Below are 21,979 nucleotides of genomic sequence, written 5' to 3'. Positions count from 1 at the left end.
TTCTCTCAGCAAAAGCAAATAGTAAGTTACTTGTTTTTGATAAAGAAAGCTTATTATATTCTATTTAGTTCTGTCTAGGAAAATGGCAATGGTGGAATATGCCAGTTTTATTTAATCTTTGAACTATAAGAGGGGGGCACCCCAAAAATTCAGGAATTATTTTCTGAAGGATGTACCCCTTGTAGTACAGGCTTCCCCCTCTAGATGAGTGTTCTGAGAACCCATCTGTATCAGTACACCAGTTGGTGTTGTTGTGAGAGGCTGCATTGGGCTTCAGTTGAAATTTTTTTGACTTTCAATGAACATGCCCATTTCATGATAGGTGATTTATGAGCTCACCTGCCCATACCGCACTGAGTGTTCAGCAGTTTTTAACCAAAAAAAGGCATGCCGCCTCTGCCCCACACTCCCTATTTTCCCAATCTCACCCTGAATGACTTTTTTAAATTTTTATTTCCCGGATGAAAAAAAGTCCTCAAAGGGAAACATTCTGCCAATGTGGAAGAGGTGAAACAAACAAAAAATGGCAGAAGCACTAAAAAGAATCAAAATTGATGAGTTCGAAAATTGTTTTAAGTGGAAAAAAGTCTCAATAGGTGTATTGCATTAGATGGAGAATATTTTGAAGGTGGCTGAAGTTTAATAATGTAAGAATACACAATTTTTTATAAATAAATTCCATTTGGGGGGCTCCCCCTCATAAGTTTAATACATCTTTAGTTGAACTAAATAAAAAGCACGATGTCAATGAAACTACTTCAGCTTAGAAACATTCACAAAATGGAACTCTTTCTTAGTGGAAAGTGGCAGTATTGTAGCTACACATGAAATGTATATATAAAAAAATAAGTAGAAAGACATGCTATGTTTCTGTGTGGAACTTGTAGTTGAAAGCCTTTTAAATTGAAATCTGTAAGAAATGTATTTTTACTCTTGATAAAAAGTCATCCAAAAAAAGTATCGCAGAAAAGTTTTTTGAGAAAGAAGAGTATTAAATGGGTGCTGGCCATACTAGAAAAGTTTTATGTATATTTTTTATAAAATAGTTATTAAAAATTGAAATAGTTATCTTATTGAAGCAGGAATAAACAGATAAACAGAACTTCCAGAGACAGAGTTAAATTTGCATTTGAAACAGCATCACAACCCCAGGCCAGATTCCCTTGGAACTTCTCTGTGAATACCTCCACTGAACAGGCATTATAGTCACTACTGAAAAATTAGTTACAAGTAGATTTCTGAAAACACATAAAAACAGTGAAATCATTGGAAGAGAAAAATCTACCAAATATCAAGTTGGGAGATGAAAAAAGTACTTCTTAAGTATTGGATTAAAGTAGAAAAACTAAAAGGGAAAATCCAAAGATTTGACTACATAAGAATCAGTCTGAACATCTAAAAGTCAAAACTCTATAAATTAATAAAATTAAAAGCAAATAATGTGCAAAATACTACATTTTAATATGAGAAATGGTTAATATCCTTAGTATATGAGAGGCTCTTACAAATCAATGAAAATCAACCTGAATGGTCAAAAGACTATTTACAACATAAAGACCTAAAAACACTTATGTGGGGACACACACACACACACACACACACAAAACCACTCTCACCAATAACCAAAGAAAGGCATGTTAAAACAAGATTACTTTCCAAAACTTTTAGAATTGGAAATTTTTAGAAATTAACAGTGTCTTGGAACTTCTGAGACATACAAAATCATTCCAAACTATAAAAATCCTTCTTAAAAATTGTTCTCATTCAATAATTTAACCTTATTTCAAAAAAATTTGTCTTAAGAAAACAGAGGTAGATTGTTTTAAAAATCTTAAGGTAGTATATTTTTGCTGAATATGAAAACTGGAAAGAGCCTAAAAGTTCAGTTCAGCGCTAGGTATTTTATTAAAGACATTTTGAATCATGACATGTTTAAAACGCATACTAGGCATTTCACCACATTAAAAAAAAAAAAGCTACCATTGCAAATGTTTAAGATAAAGAAATATGTGCATTAAAAAAAAAATCTAGAGGTGGAAACTAAAATATTATCAACAATTATCTTTGAGTAGTGAGATGAACTATATCTTTTCTTCTTCGTGCTTTTCTGTATTTTCCAAATTTTTACAATATATTGTACATTTAGGTAAAAAGTTACAAATTATCATTTATTAAACTTTATGAAAAATATATCATAATTATTCTTTCACAATTCCACTTCTAGGCATTTTCCCTAAGGACACAATCAAAGGTGAAACAATTACGTAAAAGGGTTTTTATCACATTATTTATAATACAAAAAGACTTGGCAATAATAGGGAATTTTTAAATAAAGGTGGGTCAACTGTGGATGAACCATAAAAAATGCTATCAAAGAATATTAACATCAGTGAAAATGATTTAAAGTTCTTAAAAAGCAGAATATAGAATAGTAGAACAAACTTTATGTACAATGTGACCCTATTTTCACAATAACTCATGCATAATGAATACATAGAAAAAGAGAAAGAAACAAGCTAAAATATGTTAATAGAGTTTATCTGGAACTCTGTTCTAGTTTAGAAACTTTTCAATGAAAACTGATTACTTTAATAGATATAAATTATAGCTCAAAAAAGTTGTACAGCCTTTTAAGTTTACATACTTGGTTGCTCCATCATCGTATGTTGCCATTAAAACTATTGTTCCATCCTGTATGGACTTCAGAAACTCAATCAATGGGGCCACATCTGAAGAAAAAGATCACAGTTTTTGTTTTTAATGACTGAGTAACCATCATGATAATCTGTAAAGTTAATAATATAAACTATTAAATTTATAAATTAGTAAGTTCTAATGTAGAGCAGCCAAAAGAGATAAATCTTACGAACATATTAAAAAATTAATATGATGCCACCATCAACTTAAGATTTCCGATCCTGATTCATTATAGGTGTCTTTTGTACACATATTCCAGGGGCTAAATGAAAATTCCATAGGAAAGTGATGGTAAAGCATTATGCTACTTATGGTTTAAAGTAAGAAACTCAGGGAGCAGGAGAAACACTCATGGACTCCGTCAGTGCATGTAAATTTGTTTGTATGGGTACTTTTCTAAAAAGAGGATACATAAATTTTATCCAATTCATAAAAGGATCTATAACTTTAAAATTTTTTAAAAAATCACATAAATGTGTACATACACAGATTGATTTAAGGGCTCTTCTGGGCATATCTATTTACTATAAACTAAGGGAAAAGATGTAGGTTAGTTAGGTCATCACTAAAAGCCAAACTAATTATGGCAAATATTACAGTCATTACCTGCTTCATCTAGTGTATCAAGACTCAAAATAAACCAGTGATCACAAACTGGTAAGGCAGAGAGTTAGACCAGACACTACAAATCATTTTACATCTAACGCTACATTAAAACTAGTTACTTCAAATTTAGCCAGTTTCTTTCCATTGCAAAGATTCCAAAGATTTTCTGTAGCTGATTTTATTTTATAATAATAGCATTTTTGATTTGGAAAATATGTAACAGTGGCTAACAAATCATTTCCGTTTAAGTGCAAACTTGGCAGTGAACTGCAACTATTTCTTAACTGGAGGAACAGTTTCAGCAGTAATGAATGAATCTACCTGTGATAAAAACACCAGAGCTTTTAGTCACATGACTGATTGTAATAATGTTTTGTTAGTGTGTCTGTGAATTAACTTATGGTTAAGACCAAATATTGCCTTAGACTCTTACATCAATAGTAACAGTTTAAGTTTACACAGTTTTTTTTACAGTATATTTTATTGATTACACAGTTTTGACAGCTGTGAAAAGTTCTAATCTCATTTAAAAATAAATAATTCCTGGCATCTTGTTAAGCTAAAGAAAGATTAGAAAAGCTGAATTGTCTGAAAAGTCTTATCACACATTTCAGGAAAGCCTGCAGTTGTTGGCATCTAGGCAACATGTTAAGGGGATGGGGAAGTGCAAAAGAGTAGCCTCATGCTGATAAATTTCCCAAACTAACAACTTAGAGGAGAATCAAAAGATAAATCAGTGCTGGTTCTCCTTCAAAGTTGAGGAAGAAACCCCCTTTTTGGGGGGAGGGGATCATTCTTCATCAAGGTGCCAGTCCTTGTTTCTGCATGAGTGAGTGGACTTCCTTCCAAACACGAATGCTATCTATCCACTGAATTAGAAAGAAAATTCTATTCCTTCTCTCAGATATTCATCTACTTTAATAATACTCCTGGTTATGATTTATTTTTGAGATGAAAAATATGTAAAGAAATCAATTTAGTCAGTTCAAAATGCCTGGTTATGCCATCTTCAAGTTGCTTTTTCTTTTAATTTCAGACAGAAACCTAAAGGAGCCCAAACCTTTGAAGTAGTTGTCCTGCAGAAAATAGAACTCAGATTTTTTTAAACTCTCAATTCTGTATCATTACTCTTAATTATATACTACAAACAGTTTTAATTAAAAAACTGTATATAATATGACTGACCACTTAAATATAGCTGGACATTTAGTGACAAGAGAAACAAAATCAACACAAAAATCATGCCATTAGGCTCTCATTAATGGGCTACATTATACTGAGGTGATTGAAGTCAGTGCTAGCAACAGAATGGTTATTACTCAAACTTACCTCCTCCCCACATGTCATAGTATTTAGTGTCTAATACTTCTCCTGTTTTTCCTAAAAGAGATTGAATTCATATCAAATTATGCAATTGAAATATACCCTACACTGTATAAAACAAATATTCTTAGTCAATGACTGATAAAACTTATGTTGAGAAAGACTTAAAATCTGAACTTTAGCATCTGAATTATACTTCTAAAGGGTAATTTTTGGATAGGATTTTCTCACTAGTCTTATAAGCCAAAGAGCAGCAAACAGACTGACTGCAGACAATTCCAATGCAAAATTAGACATTTTAGATATCCTTTTATAAAAGTTATTTATTACTCTTTTAAAATCTATTTTTCATTTTATTTTTTATTTACAATTATATTATTCTTTATATTTTTAAAAAATTTGTATTGTTGCATTACAGTTGTCCCAATTTTTCCCCCACTGTTCTCCACTCTGCCCCCCTCCCCCAAATACATACACAAATAGGTATGGAACCTTTTACCTAAAAAACTGAAGAAAGTAGAAACAGTATTTTACCTCTTGTTGCAAAAGAAGTAAAAAATATTTTCCTGCATTATGGACAGGGTAAGGTGGCTATAGTTTTAATTACCTTATACAGGTATACAGGGTTATTATTGTAGCTGAAAGAGACCAGCATGCAGGTAGGCCTCACTTCATGGGCTTATATTTTCATATTTGATTCAGGGTTCATAGACTTATTTATCATACTATAATTAACTTGTGAGAAGAATGTGAACAAATATTGAAAAATACAATTAATTTTTTATTTTTAAATATATTTTATTGATTTTGCTATTACAGTTGTCCCAATTTTTTTCCCTTTGTCCCCCTCTACCAGGTACCCCCATTCCTTCCAGCATTCCGCTCTCTTAGTTCATGTCCATGAGTCATGTATATAAGTTCTTTGGCTTCTCCATTTCCTATACTGTTCTTAACAACCCCCTATCTGTTTTATACTTCTTAATCCCTGCACCTTTTCCACCATTTTCCTCCTTCCCCCTCCCAGGTGATAATCCTCCAAATGATCTCCATATCTACAATTCTGTTCCTGTTCTGCTTGTTTGCTTAGTTTGTTTTTCACATTTAGTTGTTGGTAGTTGTGCATTTGTTGCCATTTTAATGTTCATAGCTTTTATTTTCTTTTTTTATTTAGTTCCCTTTAACATTTCATATAATAATGGCTTGGTGACGATGAACTCCTTTAGCTTTACCTTGTCTGGGAAGTACTTTATCTGCTCTTCCATTCTAAATGATAGCTTTGCTGGATAGAGTAATCTTGGTTGTAGGTCGTGCTTTTCATCACTTAGAGCACTTCTTGCCAGTCCCTTCTAGTCTGCAAAGTATCTTTTGTGAAATTAGCTGACAGTCTTATGGGAACTCCTTTGTAGGTAACTCTGTTTCTCTCTTGCTGCTTTCAAGATTATCTTTACCCTTTGGCATTTTAATTATGATGTGTCTTGGTGTGCTCCTCTTTGTGTCCAACTTGTTTGGGACTCTCTGTGTTTCCTGGATTTGTATGTCTATTTCCTTCACCAAATTAGGGAAGTTTCCTTTCATTATTTTTTCAAATAAGCTTTCAATTTCTTGCTCATCTTCTCCTTCTGGCAACCCTGTGACTCGGCTGTTGGTATGTTTGGAGATGTCCCAGAGGCTCCTTATTCTATTCTCATTTTTGTGAATTCTTTTTTCTTCTTGCTGTTCTGGTTGAATACTTTTTTCTTCCTTACGTTGCAAATAATTGAACTGAATCTCGGCTTCATCCCCTCCACGGTTGGTTCCCTGTGGATTTTTCTTTATTTCACTTAAAGCAACATTCATGGCTGCCTGGGTATTTTTTATGTTGTTGCAGAACCCAATGATTTCTTTGAACATCCTGACAACCAGTGTTTTGAACTCTGCATCTGATAGGTTGCTTATCTCCATTTCATTTAGTTCTTTTCCTGAAGTTTTGTTCTGTTCTTTCATTTGGGCCATATTTCTTTGTCTCTTCAATTTGGCAGCCTCCCTGCATTTGTTTCTGTGTATTAGGTAAAGCTGCTTTGACTCCCTATCTTAGTAGCATGGCCTGTTGTAGAAAAGGCAACTGTCTGGATGAATATGGCTTCTTTAAATTCTTGGTTGTTGGACTTCCATACAGCTTGATTTTCTGATGAGTGATGTTTGTTTTGGAGTTGAGTTATAATTTTTGCTGTAGTTTTACATGGAGGCAAAACGTATTTACCTATGCCACCATCTTGGTGGAAAGTCTCTTAATCAGCCCTCAGCCAGCTGGGTGGTCAGGATGGTGGCCCCGCACATGATGAAAAATTACATTTAATTCTTACTTTTCATTCCTCCACCACTGTATCCAATTGCCCATTACCCTTTGTGTTTTATACTCTCATTTGTGTAAATTTGTCTTCGTATGTTAGGATTTCAACATTTGCAGCATGAAGTCACCGATTTAATGTTAGATTGGTTGTATCCTGCCAATCCCATGGGAAACTCTCTACACACTGCCACAGAAGCTGGATGCTTCCAAGAAAGCATGTTATAAGTCCTCAGACATGAAGTCTCCACCTGGAGTTAATTTTTTTTTTTTTTTTAGGGGGCAGTCAGGAAGCAAGGAAGGGCTTTAGTGTCAAGAGTGATACTTTCTGGACTGATCCCTTTATGTTAAGAGTATATTTTACTTTGGAGCATATGAGTACCCAGTGAATACATCCATAAAGTAAAATAATTATTCTTACCATTTACCAAGGCAACATTGATCCCTCTTCCAACATTATTCTTAACACCACTCATTAAACTAAAGGAGAAGACATCAAGACAAATTTAGAATTCAATATTGTACAAACATATATCAAAGAAAAAAACCTTCCAAAAACAAAAAGTTGGGGATATTATATATGATTGTTTAGTACTGCAGAGAAGATTAGAAAGTCTCTACTAAGAGAAAACAGCCTAATAATAGCTTTAAAGTAATGTCCTTAAATATATAATTCACAAATAAATATATATAAACAAGCATTCGGACTAAATATTAAACTATTTCTTGCTGCTCTGCATCAGATTATGAAATACCATTTTAGAAAATCCTTAAGACATGGACATTATGCACATATTCTACACCATTCTTCTTCACTTTCTGCAATATCAAATGTGACATGAAAACAGAAGTGAGATGCTCCCCAATCTTTCACAATGACAACAAGGAGAGTAGGGGAGCACTCGTTCATGAGTGTTGACCTCACTGTGAATAGGCTCAGTGTCAAGTTTCCCTATACTCAGAAGAAGTAATAGCATATTCACATAATGACTGCATCTAAACACTGTCACTTATTGTCACTTCTGAGGGAACTGCAGCCATAGCAGCTCACAGACCATTACATACAGACAATGACACTGAAACATAAAGGCATTAGTGAAACATTTGCTTGATACCAGTTCGGTTGTTCAACTAGAGTTGTTACATTAAAATCATGGGTACCTTTAATTTTTAATAGTAATAGGAATACTCCCAGTGGTGTGCTGTTCAGTGTTGAACAACTAGTTTGAGGTCCCGTGTGGGGGGAGAATATACAAGTATGAAAACACACATATGTATCCAGATATTTATACTTCTATACACACCTATATAGGAACATAAATTTACTGTGATATATGGTACATAATTTCACAAATAACATCTATAATACTTTATTATAAATTCCACAGAGCCAATTGATTCTCACTGAACACGCTAACTGATTTTCCGAGAATTCATATCTGTCGTTAACCTATGGTTGCAAATGATGAACAAGTGCAGTTCAAAACTCAGCAGCAAAAAAACAAAAAATCTAAACAAAATGGGAAAATTAATATGAAGAAATATTTCACTGAAGAGGATATACAGGTGGCCAAAAAAACCCATTAAGAGATTTTCAACCTTACTAATCATAAGGAAAAAAAATTGAGATATCACACCACACATCTATTAGAACAGCTAAAATAAAAATCGTGAGAATACCAAATGCTGGCAATTATACGAAGAAGCTGTATCTCTCAAATGTGCTGGTGGGAATGTGAAATGGTGTACTCACTCTGGAAAATATTTGGCAGTTTCTCACAAAATTAAACACATATTTACCTTACAACCCAGGATTCCTGGACACTTCATGGAAGAGAATTAAAAGTGTATGCCCACATAAAAACCTGTACATGACTGTTCACAGTAGCTTTCTTGGTAACAGCCAAACACTGGGAACAAATGAAATTGCCTGGTTGAAGGCAAGAGGTGATGGATAAACCAACTGTGATACATCCATACCAAACAATACTGCTCAGCAATAAAAAAAAAGGAGGAAAGCAAATTATTTACATGCACCAGTATGTCAAGAACTTTATGCCAAGTGAAAAAAGCCAACCTCGATGGCCACATACTATATGATTCTATTTCTATGACATTCTCAAAACATCACAATGACAGAAATGATAAACAGATTAGTGGTTGCCATGGTAATAAGAAAGAGATCTTTGTGGTGATGAAATAATTCTGTATCTTAATTGATGTGTTGGTTACATGGATATACACATATAATAAAATGGCACAGAGCTCAACACACACATTGTTCCAATGCCAATTTTATGACGCTGGTATGGTACTATAATTACTTAAGAAAGAACTGGGTGGAGAGCATGCTAGATCTTTCTGCAGCATTTTTTGCAACTGCTTGTGATTTCTATAATTATTTCAAAATAAAAAGTTTAAAAACACTCTACTATAATGTCTACTTAAAAAGTATTAAGAAACAGAAAAGTATAAAAATTTGATTTTTAAAAGCTTAGTAGCATTTAACTATTTATCTACCCATACTGGTTGCCTATTTGCCTTCAAAATTTCACCTGTCATTTTCTAAAATTTACATGTAATAAAACATAGAACTTTTTCTGTGTGTGCAAGACTAGTTCTGAGGTAGGACAAATGATTCTGCCACCCAAAAGAGGAAGGAAGTTTCAAAATGCACTTTCTGTGCTCCTTTCAGAAATATATATGTGACTTCTATTATTAATATTAATAGGCAACAACTGTGATTAACTTGTTCATTAATAATCATCACAGTGTCTTCTCCAAATAGACATCATCTCAGAGTATGCTGCTGGGTCCATCACAGAGCAAAGAAGCAAAGGCAACAAAGAAGCACTTTAACATGAGCTTCCCACAAGAGGGCAGCAGCTGACCAATTTTTGAAAAGGAATTCAGGGAAACCTGAAACTGAAAATCTTAAATGTATAAAGCTTAGTTGTCTCTTACTAACACAAGTTGTAATATTTTATTTTATTCTTCATGAATATGAAGGTTCTCCAATCCCCTATCACTCCATATCACTAGGCATAAAACGAAAGAACATGATCATATGATCGTATAATCTACAGATGTGTCTACATCTTCGAATACAGTTTTGATTCAAATACCTACTATATGTTTTAGGTACTATTTCTTAAAATTATTAGTTTGGAGCAGGGTTTAACAAACTACAGCTCATGGGACAAATCTAGTCACCTGTGGGGTTTGTGTGTGTGTGCATGTGTGTGTTTTAGTTTAATATTCAAAAGTTTAAAATGGTTTTTACATTTTTTAATGGTCATATTTTAAATAATTCTATAGGTTCTTGCATAATATTCTTGATTTTGTTTCTTGGTCCTCACAATGAAAAATACTAGGTGGGGGAGAAAAAACTCCTTAAAACAGTCTGCTACATATTCCTATATCAAATATTAAGATTATATAATAAAAGGTAAAATATTATTCCTAATATCAGCTTTTATAAACTGAAATCAAATGAGTAGGCCTACAATAAAAGCTACATCTTGAACATAAGTTCTATGTGTTCGCTACACAAAAAAGCTATAATTTTTGTTGTGTGACACCTTATATTTATACCCAGAATTTTGTGTTTCTAACTAATGAAATGCATCTTAATCTCCATAATATATATCTTAACTGCATTTACTAATCCTTAAAACCATGACCACGACCCTAATCATAACTGTTGTCTTTTGTCTGTATTAGGGTTTCTCAAGCTCAGTCTATGCATTATGGGCTCTCCTACGTGACGCAGGATGTTTCAGAGCAAGTGTCCCTGGCCCCTCCCTTCAAGCAGCACCTCCACAGCTGTGATAACCCCAAATGTCACCAGATTCTGACAAATGTCCCCTGGGGAGCAAAATCACCCCTACTGAGAAGCACTAATAGTTTCTGAATTGAGTTGCACATACTCAGAACACATGTAGGAAAGTATTAAAATATCTACTTATGTATTTTTAGTATCTACTAACATTTTAGTGAGTGACATGAAAAGTCTGTTGCCAGCAGTGGCAGGGGGAGGGCAGTGCCAAAGAGCTGTGGCAGCACTTGGCCATGGCCTCCCAAGTGCTTCTCTACTCTGCTTTTCTAATCATTTTACACAGTCAGAGGATTTTTTTTTTTCAATACAAATGAAATCATGTCATGTCACAGTTTGGAAACCATCAACAACTTCTCGATTTACCCAGAAAAATATCTCAACCCCTTATCTGTAAGGCCTACAAGTTCCTACTGGCCTGGCTATTTTTTTCTTTCAGTTGTATTTTGTATTGGTTTAAGGCACCAATTTTCAACCTTTTTCATCTCATGGCACACACAAACTAATTACTCAAATTTTGCGGCACACAATATCATATCCCTTTTGCCAATGTGACAAAAATAGGTGTAATTTTGATTTACAAAAAATAGTAGTAATTAATTACCTACCCTTTTTGATACAAAGTGACTTAAAAAAATCAGGTGCCTATACTTGTATATGAGGATTTCTGGTACCAAGAATTAACCTATCAGATGCAACTTTATTATACAAACTGACCAGTAAGATGCAACCTTATTATATGACATACATTTATGGTTCAAGATAGGACACTCACATTGGATGGCTATTGTTGTGTTGGCTATTAGAAAAAAAAATTTTTTTTTTAATCCTCACCTGAGGATGTGCTTATTGACTTTAGAGGGAGACGGACAGAGAGGGAGGAAGAGGGAAAAAGGGAGGGAGGGAGGGAAGGAGAAAGGGAGAGACGGAGAGAGAAAGTGAGAAAAAGTGAGAGAAACACTGAAGTGAGAAAGATCGATTGGTTGCCTCCTGTATGCATCTAACTGGGGATGAAACCCACAATGTTTTGGTGTATGGGACAATGCTCCAACTAACTGAGCCACCCAACCAGGGCTGCTGTCAATTTTTGATAATTTAAGGGAAAAGAGGTCAGTGCTCCTGACTGAAGAGTCAGGTATCCAGGTATCGAAATGTTTTAAAAATTCCTGTGGCACACCAGTTGAAAATTGCTGGTTTAAGGTGTACAGTTTAGTGGTTAGACAATCACATGAGTATATACTTTACACAGTGTTCCCCTTGATATTTCTAGCACCCACCTGGCGCCATACACAGTTATTATGATATTATTGACTATATTTCCTATATTTTACTTACATCCTCATGACTGTTTTGTAACTACCAGTTCATACTTCTTAATCCTTTCACTTCTGGCCTGGCTCTTATTCGCTCCTCTCCAGCTCTTTCCCATCTTAAGGCCTTTGAGCATGGTCTTCCTTCTGTCTAGAATGTTCTTCCCCTACTTTTCACCTGGCTGTCTTCTTTCTTACCCTTCGGTTCTCAGTCTAAATATCACCATGTTGGAGAACTATTCCTTGAAAGTTGGACACTGCAACCTAATCTGTGTCCCATATCCGCACACCCTGCAACTCTGCACAGATTGTGATGTGCCTCCAGCTTAAACATCATTGTCCCTACCAGCTGTGAGTTCCATAACAGCAGGAAAAATGCTCAATAATCACTCGATAAGTGAATGAATTATGCTAAGAAAACTCAGCCTTTTTCTTTAATCTTTTTGTTGGAAAAACTTTCAGTACAGAAACAGAAGGTACTGGAAGAAGTATAGGTCCCTGAAATTTTTCCACTGGGGATGTGTGGCCAGTCCTTTACCAGAGATTTGATTTCATGACCCTAGGCCTCGCTATAAAATCCCATCAATTATTTGAATGGTGGGACAATTAATGAAATAAGGATGAATAGGTGGCCTGCCTCAATTTTACAGTTACAGAAACTAAAACACAAATTCTACATGACATTCCCCCACACTAGAAATCCAATTCCCTGGCTCTGAGCCCAGTACTTACTTTATCAGACTCTGCTACCTATTCTTTTTTTTCTTTTCAGCCTATATAATCTGTACATAGAAAACCAGCTAGTAGAGTTTGATCTCTTTTCTTTGTATTAAAACTTACATACTTCAAGTGGGTAGAGGAAATCTCCAAAGAGAGTCTACCACTGGCTAGGCGTGCTAAGAAAACTTTCTCCCTATTATTTAGAATCAAACTTGGAGGCTCTCTAGCCAAACAAAGATAAGAAAATGGGAGCATTCTAAATTAATATGAAGGGTATTATTTAATGTAAGATCTACTAACTAAAATCCAAGTGCTTTTTTACACAATTCAGTAAAACAGGGCTATTATAATGAGAAAGCAGAAGACAACGGATTAATAATGGATTATTATTAGCATGAGGGAAATTGGGCAATGAGTTGGGACCTTAAAGATCAACTAGCTCAAGCCTTTAATTTTGTTAAGAAAAGTGTTACAATTATAAGAGGCTATGGAACCTACCTATAGCTAACTGGAAAGGGGGCTAAGATAAATATTTAGTTAAAAGCTTCTATACTAAAAAGAAAAGACAAATGAAATTCTTGGAGAAATGTCCTAGTTTCCTCCCCTCTAGCTATAAAATTACCTCACTCTTTATTCTCATAATTAATGGCATTTTATTATTTTACATGAAATCTAAATAAGCTCATGTATCTAATTTTCTAGGCAAGAGCAGATTAAAAGCAACCAGCTAAAAGAAGGTTTTGTGACTTCAGAGGCAGGAACTTGAAAAGTGCAGCTGACACTGAGGTCGGAGATTGAAAAATCTAAGCACTATACTTTGTCGAGCATCTCGATACAGGGAACCATCAGCTTAGAGGCGTAGCCGTGTGCCACGATGGGCTTGAGGCAATCACTGGGTCATTTCACACTTCAACAAGCAGCATTCCAACATTCAAAATGAGAGGTGTTGGTTTGTAAGATAAAGTGCTCATTATTGAGGGCACTGCTATCAAACAGGACAGTGATTTTCAACCAGCGTGTAAGAATTTTTAAAACATGCACTACCTGACTATTTAGTTAAAGGCACGGACTTCTTTTCCCTTAGACTGTCAAATGAAAAATGACAACAGCCAACACAACAGTAGGCATCTGGTGTGAATGAATCAAAATTATACCTAATTTTTTTTTTTTGTCAGATTGGCAAAAAATATGTTTTTTGGTGTGCCGCAGAATTTTAGTAACTAGTTTATATGTGCCCTGAGATGGAAGAGGTTGAAAACCGCTGAAGCAGGACTCCGAAAGGATGGAAACACTCACTCTCCTGCTGCTCCAGCTGGCAGGCTCAGGCCACAGGTGGCTACTGAGTAGCTGAACTGTGGCCAATGTGACTGAAGAACTGAAGTTTGAATTTTAGTTAACTTAAAGAAATTAATTTTTTCCTCTGGTTTAATAATCAAAATTAAATAGCTACATGGGTCTATGGCTACCGTATGGCACAGCGCAGATCTAGAGAATTAACTCAGGAAATCCCTCATCTCTCCACAAAACTGGATGAATACTGTTCTCATGTTACTCTCTAATGTGAAATTTAAGAACTTTTCAGACTCCTTAAAGGCAAGGGAAAATCGAATAATGAAAATGAAATCACTTTTCTTTAGTAAAAGCATGCCCGATACATTTCAAAAGATCCACTAAATTCAGGTTCAATCTGCTATTACTTTATAGTATATCTTACACTTCAAATGGATAAGTACTTACACATTGTCCTCCAGGCAGATTTTGGGTCCCACCACATTGGCTGCTCCACTTGCCATTTTAAAAGCAAAATGCTTCTCAGGGCAAGCTTTTGAGATCCCACATTTGTATCTGGGAGGTTTTGTAGCTTTGGAAAAGAAAACAGATTTAAAAAAAAAGTTAACAGATTCTATAATCAGTTTATTTTAAATCTCAAACCACAGGGGAATTAGGTAAATCACCAAGATCTACGATCATAAAATACACACTAGGATTTTTTTTTCACCTGGGAGTTTCAAAGAGCCTCAAAACAAAATGAAACAAAAAACAAAAGCATGAGGGGCCAAGCTAATAATTGACATTAATGAATCAAATAATATAATGTGGAGGAGGGTAAATATATTTTATCTAATTCTTTTTATTTACTTTTTGAATTCAGGGTGGGTGGTAGGTTTTGAGTTGTTACTTTACATTTTCAGTGCATAAATGCACAACAAATGGTTGCAAACTAAAAAGTCTAAGGCATCACTAAATAATCTGTTCACATACTAGTTCTTCTGCTACACACTTTCTGTACTTATCATACTGAAGCTAAAAGCATTAATGAAACAAAATATTCATTATGAGTAAACAGCAAGAATATTGGGCTATCCAATCAAATAGTATTCTTATAACTTCAGAAAGCAATTTCTAAATCAGTTTTTGCTCACACTGAACTATCTCCATTGCTTGAATGGAAGTTCTCATATGCCTAAGGAAAAAAACAGGATAAACCATCTGCAAATTATTGAAATGAAATACTTACAACGTGCAGCTGTGTCCAATGATGACCTTGCTAAAAAAAAAAAAAGTTATCTCTGTTAGAAGGAGTAAGGATATTGGCAAGTATCCACTTTTAAAACATTTAGAGCTAACAGACCTATAAAAATAAAAGTGTTTGAATATTGCTCAGTATATAATAAGTAAAACATGAATATCACTACAAAAACTGAGAAAGTAACTTTAAGCTACATAATTCAGTACAAATAATAACGTGAAGAAATTATGGCGGGTAGTATTTTATTACAGATAGAATATTTTATATTTACATTGTGATTTTATTTTTAGTTGCTATACACTTAAACCCTAGTCAGAAAGTTATTCTATAAACTTACCATTATTATTTTTTATTTATTTTTTTGAGAGGGAAGGGGGAGAGAAAGAGAAGGAGAGAAACATCGATGTGAAAGAAACATAAATCAGTTGCCTCTCATACACACCCCGACCGAGGACTGAACACTTAACATTGAGCAAGTTTCAGGTGTGCAATATGCTGATTTGGTACATTTATAAACTGCAAAATGATTACCACCATAGTATTAGCTACTAGCTCCATCACATCGCGTAATTACCATTTCTTTTTTGTGGCAATAACATTTATGATCTGCTCTCTTAGCAACATTTGCTATAAACACCATGCTGTTCATTAGATTAGAAAACTTGTTAATCTTATAACTGGAAGTTGTACCCTTTGAGCAATGTCCCCCCCCACCCCCACCTCTAATAACCACCACTCTACTGTCTCTCTAAGTTTGTTCTTTTCAGATTCCATATTTAAATGATACCATATGTACTTCAAACTTCCCTTTAAATGGCTTTAAATATATACTTGGTTACTATTAGGGTGCTTAAAAGTTGTTGCTGCTATATGGTGTTATGTACATATGCATATAAAGCCCTGGAGGATACACAGAAAGCTACCGTAGAGGTTAGGCTAGGAGATTTGGAGCGGGGAAAGAACACAAGAGGGTTGGTGGGGCTGGAGAGCTTTTCTCGAAAACAGAAATGTACTGCATATAATAAAAAAAAAAAATTAACGTCACTGCTAACTAAGAGTTTTATAGTTTATTAGTTCAAGGAAGCCAGAATCTTCTGATCAAATCTTAACTTGAATTCAGCGGATTTTAACCTGATCATCTACACTTAGAGCTTTTTTAGAAGCACTAACATCTGATCCTCAACCAGGAGATTACAATTCAGATCATCAATAGTGCTGTGGATAGTGATTTCTTGGTGTGGCTAATAAGTATGCAGTGTCATAAATGTTTGCCAGTTGTTTGACTATAAATAGTTACTTAGTTTTTATTTCTGTACTATTTTAGATAATTGTGAACTTCCTGTAAGTCCAGTACTCAAACTAGAGAACAGAAATTTGAAGCTGAAAAATATTATGTAAATGTTTAAAAAGAGAAAAATAACTAGTTGAAGGCTCATTAACTCTATAGAACACTCAGGATATATGCATGATTGAAGTCATAAAGGCACTGTAGTAATATAGGAAAACTTGAATGCAGTTGGAGTAAAGCAGAAAATAAACTTTATCTGTAAATATTAAAAATATTCATGGATAAAAACAAAGACCTGAAGGAAACAAACAAATGATCAGTTAGTAAATTAGGGTGCTGTAATTACTGGAACTTGTTCTTTCAATTTTGTTAATTACGTCACTTTTCCTTAATTATGTCATAAGTGAGGGAAGAATAATTACAGAGAACATCTGGTCCAGTGCTCTCACTTTTGTAAATGAGAAAGCCCAGAGAATTATTAGCAACCAGTGATTAACAGCCTGAGAACTAGACATTCTCAGTTTTACTTTGTTTTGAACAAACACGTTTATCATCGGGCTCAGGTTTTAAGTTTCTTACATTGGAACATTGTTCAAATCAGGAATTCTAGTCTACTTAACTTGTGGTAACAAGATACAAGGAAGACAGTGGGATCAGAATAGGGGTAGCATAATGTAGCTCATTCACATTTGCTGGGTACTCCGTCAATATACTTCTGCATATATAATTGAATTGAGCATCATCCCTGTTTTAAAGAGAAAGAAACTGGGAACAGAGAGGCTTACTGATTTGATCTGTTCTAAGTTATAAATAGTAATTGGCAGAGCTAGTTTCCAAAGTCATATCTCATTCTAGCACCCAAACTCATGTTGCACCACTCCCGGAAATGAGACTGTCTCAGGCCTTATGATCACATGCACAAAAACTGCTAGTCATGCTGGGAGCAGAAAGCCAGGACATGGAGTTTTCAGAACAAGCCTTCTGACTGTCGAGTGTAGAACAGACTGCACAGGGTTCGAGACTTGAAATGAGTCTGCAAGTATGCTGTCGAAGTATTCTGGGTAGAAAAGAGTAGAGGCCAAACATAGGCCCCGAAGGCGGGCTTGAAAGGAATAGGCAGGTCCAGAACAACTAAGGAAGCAACACTGATGGGACCTGGGAATAGACCAGATGGAGAGGTGCTCAAAAGAGGAAAATCAAGTTTGTCTCTCAGATATTTACCTTTAGAAGCATTTATTTATTCATTCACATGAGCCAATGAAAAATAAATAAATACCACCATTTCTGAATTCAAGATGTTTATAATCTAGCGAGGAGATGGAAGTAGGGATGGGTGATGAGTGCTGTGTTGGACTTGTTAATTTTAAACACTAGGAGAAGATCTAACTGGAAAAGTCCAGAGGCCAGCAGTCAATGAGATCTAGGACACAGATATAAACTAGAAAATTAGCCAATGATTGGGTGGGGCCACCCAAAGAGAGGATATAAAGTGAGATGAGGGCTGACCAGAGAATCTTAGAGACACCAATAATCACTTAATGCTCGAAGAGACTGGCTGAAGACAGGGAGGTAGAAGGAAAGCCAAGGAGGAGCGTCTAAGTTGGTCAAATTTGTTTGCTTGTAAAACTTAAGAAATGTAAAAACAGTAAATGCTACCCAGTTCAAAAGATTTTACTGGGATATATACAGCTTTGGGAAAAGCAGTTTCTTAATCATCAGACTTTTAAGTAAATACCATCACTTCCATTTAATTTGTGTATAAGTAAGGGGAGATGCTTAAAGATAAAGAAACTTGTGAAAAGCTTTTCTTTCCAGATGAAGACTTATTTTTATCCAATATTCATCAACACTGACAGCCCTCTACTAGGCCTGCAATTCTGAGAATGTTAACTAACACCTGGGAGCCAAACAGGTAAATTTTCATAAATAAAACAGGATTTTTTTCCCCATGTGCAGAACATGGGCATAGCATCCAAACACAAATCCTACTTTTTCTGCAACTTTTATTCCTCAAACTATCTTTGATAGCTTTAATTCTTAATTTCTTTCAGTGCATACTTTTCACTTCAGGGAACAATAATAAACATTTCTGATTTGGTTTCATCAATGAATGTCCTTCAACAAGTCAGGCTAAAGAAATCAGACAGAAATATTTTATACTTTACGTTTTAGTAATGTGAAGTAATTTATGTATATACTATTTCAATGGTAAGCCTGAAAAGGTAAAAATAAATCAACTCAATATAACATTAGTACTTACTGCAGAAATATGCAAAAAATAATTTGGACTGTATTCATTATAGTCAACAGAAATATCCATGCTGAAAACTAACACTACCTTAAATCACAATTATAACTAAGATTGGCAGATTGTATCTATGTTGATATCCTGGTTGTGACACTGTATATAGTTTATGAGACGTTACTCAGTGAAAAACTGAGTAAAGGGTATATAGGATCTCTGTGTATTATTTCTTACAAATGTATGTGAATCTATAAAATAAGAAGTTTGATTAAAAACTTTTTTAAAAATTACAAATAAACTACTCTGGTAATTTCAACTACTAATTGTGGACAAAATTTTTCATCCTTCCTTTCTAGAATTAGGTTCATTTTATTTTTCTAAAACAGTACTATATAATATACCTGAATCTAAATTAATAGCAACTATCGACTAAGTTATTATATCAAAAAAATGAAAAAATGGAAATATTCACCACCCGAAGAACTAGTTACTAGATTTATTGGGGTGAATAAGTTATATAAATGTCTAATCACTATGCTGTGCACTTGTAATTAATGAAATGTTTTATGTTGACTACAATTAAAATTTTTAAAAAAATTTTAAAGAAACGTAGTTAATCACATGGTCCCCATGAGATACTGATTATAGAAACAATCCTAATGTCCAGTTAAACTTGTTACCCTTTGATAAATTGTCAGGTACTAAACAAATGGCAAAAACAACCATATCTCCATCTTTGCTTCATTATTTTGAAAAGTGAGGTAAAATATAACCATAGAAATTAAATTTTCACCAAGCAATAGACTGGAATCCAAAAAGGTTTTGTGGATATAGTGTATGACTTAAGTTATAACAACAAAATAAACCACCTGCCCTAAGAATGCCTAAATCAAACAGCTTAAACACATACTATAAGACTTTGCAGGTTCCCAACATTAGGAAAAATGAAAATGAAGAAAAACGACTATCCTAGTTAAAGGAGCTCAGCATCTGTTTATAGCTGATGACCAGCAGCCTTTCAACGAACACAGCTTTAAATGATTCCCAGTTGGGAAATACTCTTTTTTCCACATAAAAATCCTAATTCTCAATTACCTTCCATTCATTTCCCATTCAATCAGCATTTACTATTTACAGGGCCTAGCACTAGATGCTGAGTGAAGTGTCAAGGTAGTACTCCTCCCAAGATTTATTACCTGGTATGGGAAGACAAATACATGAAAAAAAGAAAAGAAAAGGAAAGGAAAGGAAAGTAAAAGAAAAGAAACTATAATATAATGCAGAATAAAAACCAGTGTCCGACTGAGATATAACTACTATGCATTAGAACAAACAGCTCAGAAACAGGAGCAATACATTCTAATAGCGAAAAGGGAGGTTCAAATATAATTTCTCTCAAGAAGGGACAGTTACGCAGTTCTGCAAAATGGAAAGGATTATAAGATGGAGGGAGACAAGACGTGCAGGGTGAGGCATCGGCACGAGCAAAGGTTGGAGTATGAAAGGGTGGGATTTGTGTCCCTAGATCATGTGAAGATGGGCAAGGTGAGGGGCAGAGAACAGGTGAGAGCAGCAGAGGCAGGCTGGGGGCCTGAGTGCCATCCAGGGAACGTAGACTTTACCTTCTGGTAATCGGCAGTACTAAAGGTTCATGAGTTTTAGTAACTCTGGCAGTGGTGAGATAGGCAGATATCAATGAGGAAAAACAGACATAGCAAGACTCCTTTGATGGTTACAGAAAGGGTCCAGTCTAGACACTAGGGCAAACAGGCTTAATCTCGCCTCTTCTCTCTGAAAACAGTGGGCTTTTTCCCTCAAGTTCTGTTTGTACCAATGGTCCTGTTGCCTCCTTTCACTCAAGGAGCCTGCTTTTCTGGTCTGTCCATCTCTTTCCACTGGTTTGTAATTCACTGAATCTTTTTGTCCAAGGCCTCTAGACAAGTGGAAGTCTCTCCATTACTTCAAAAAATAAAAAAATGTTCGACTTGCTCCTGCCTCAAACTACCATTCCATAATCTTCTTCCTTAACCATTAGCCTTTCTTAGAAGAATTAGATGTACACACGGTTCCCACAGCAACCCAACAAATCCTTGATGCTTTCAGTGTCTTTCTGCCCCATCATTCAACTGAAACCAGCTGCACTCCCTCCAAGGCCCCAGACTAGCCTTTGCAGTAATAGAAATACTGTGTACAGAAGAAGTCAGTCAAGTCTCACTATACTTTGCAATAACTTCTCTATGCTAAATCCAGGCTACTCCATTTTAGGATGGGTGCTGAAAAACAGACAGTTCAGAAGAATAACCACTACAGTAAGAGAAATGATTGAAAGGGAAGATTCTGTAACTTGGTAAGGTATAAACCTGTGAAAAGATGACCTGAAGGAGTATGACTACAATTTAACTATTTGAGACATCATTAATGTGGAAGATAACTCCACCAGGTAGAACCAAGTAAATTGGTATTATTTACCTGTGAGTATATAAGGCAGAATTTAGTGCAATACAGGGAAGTGCATTTAAGCAGTCAGTGTAAGAACGTCACCTAAAAATGGTTATACAGAAATTGATGACTACACATTCGAATTGTCTAAAGCCTTGATACTTGGAATATGGTTCATGGATAGGAACCTCAGTATCACCTGGGAGCTTGTAGAAATGCAGATTCCCAGATTCCACCCCAGACAATTAATCAGAATCTGCATTTGCCAAGATTCCGTGGAGATTCCTTTGACAGTAAAGTTTAAGAAGCACTAGTTTAAAGGAGTCTTTTTGTAGTTGTTGTTGTTTTACATTAGTAAGTTCCAAATAGGTTTGTTACTAAATATTTTTTTCTTAGAAGCCTCAGTGACTCTTTTTGGTGTTTTATCAAATATTGCTGTTTTCCTTTTCACATCTTTTTCAAAACTGTCAGTTTTAAATATATTAGAAGAAGAATTTTGAAAAGACTTCCATAAAAGTTTGCTGCAATTAAGCTGACTTGTATGTTCAAGTATATATTTTAGAGATTATAGACTGGTATAGATGCATAATATACATATTTTTTAGTTTTCTTTGTATTTGTCTAAAGCATATTGTGTAAATATTAAAGCAGATAAAGAAA

The 21,979-nt window shown here is 34.8% G+C and overlaps 1 protein-coding gene across 3 annotated transcripts in view; it reads right to left on the bottom strand.

Annotated features, from left to right (window-relative positions):
- Positions 1 to 21,979, bottom strand: part of FAM3C (FAM3 metabolism regulating signaling molecule C) — a 57,641-nt gene that overhangs the window by 9,676 nt on the left and 25,986 nt on the right. For all 3 annotated transcript variants that reach the window (XM_090287431.1, XM_090287433.1, XM_090287432.1), the window contains 5 exons: positions 15,336 to 15,365; positions 14,555 to 14,678; positions 7,374 to 7,432; positions 4,633 to 4,683; positions 2,645 to 2,729 (listed from right to left, as the gene is read on the bottom strand). In XM_090287431.1, the coding sequence (XP_090143557.1) occupies positions 2,645 to 2,729; positions 4,633 to 4,683; positions 7,374 to 7,432; positions 14,555 to 14,678; positions 15,336 to 15,365 (349 nt within the window). The remainder of the gene's footprint in view (positions 1 to 2,644; positions 2,730 to 4,632; positions 4,684 to 7,373; positions 7,433 to 14,554; positions 14,679 to 15,335; positions 15,366 to 21,979) is intronic.

This window comes from Furipterus horrens, unplaced genomic scaffold (genome assembly GCF_987537825.1).
Source record: "Furipterus horrens unplaced genomic scaffold, mFurHor1.1.pri manual_scaffold_9, whole genome shotgun sequence".
Classification (NCBI taxonomy): Eukaryota; Metazoa; Chordata; class Mammalia; order Chiroptera; family Furipteridae; genus Furipterus; species Furipterus horrens.
Note: the sequence above shows the minus strand (reverse complement) of the source record. Positions and strands in the feature narration are given on the sequence as shown.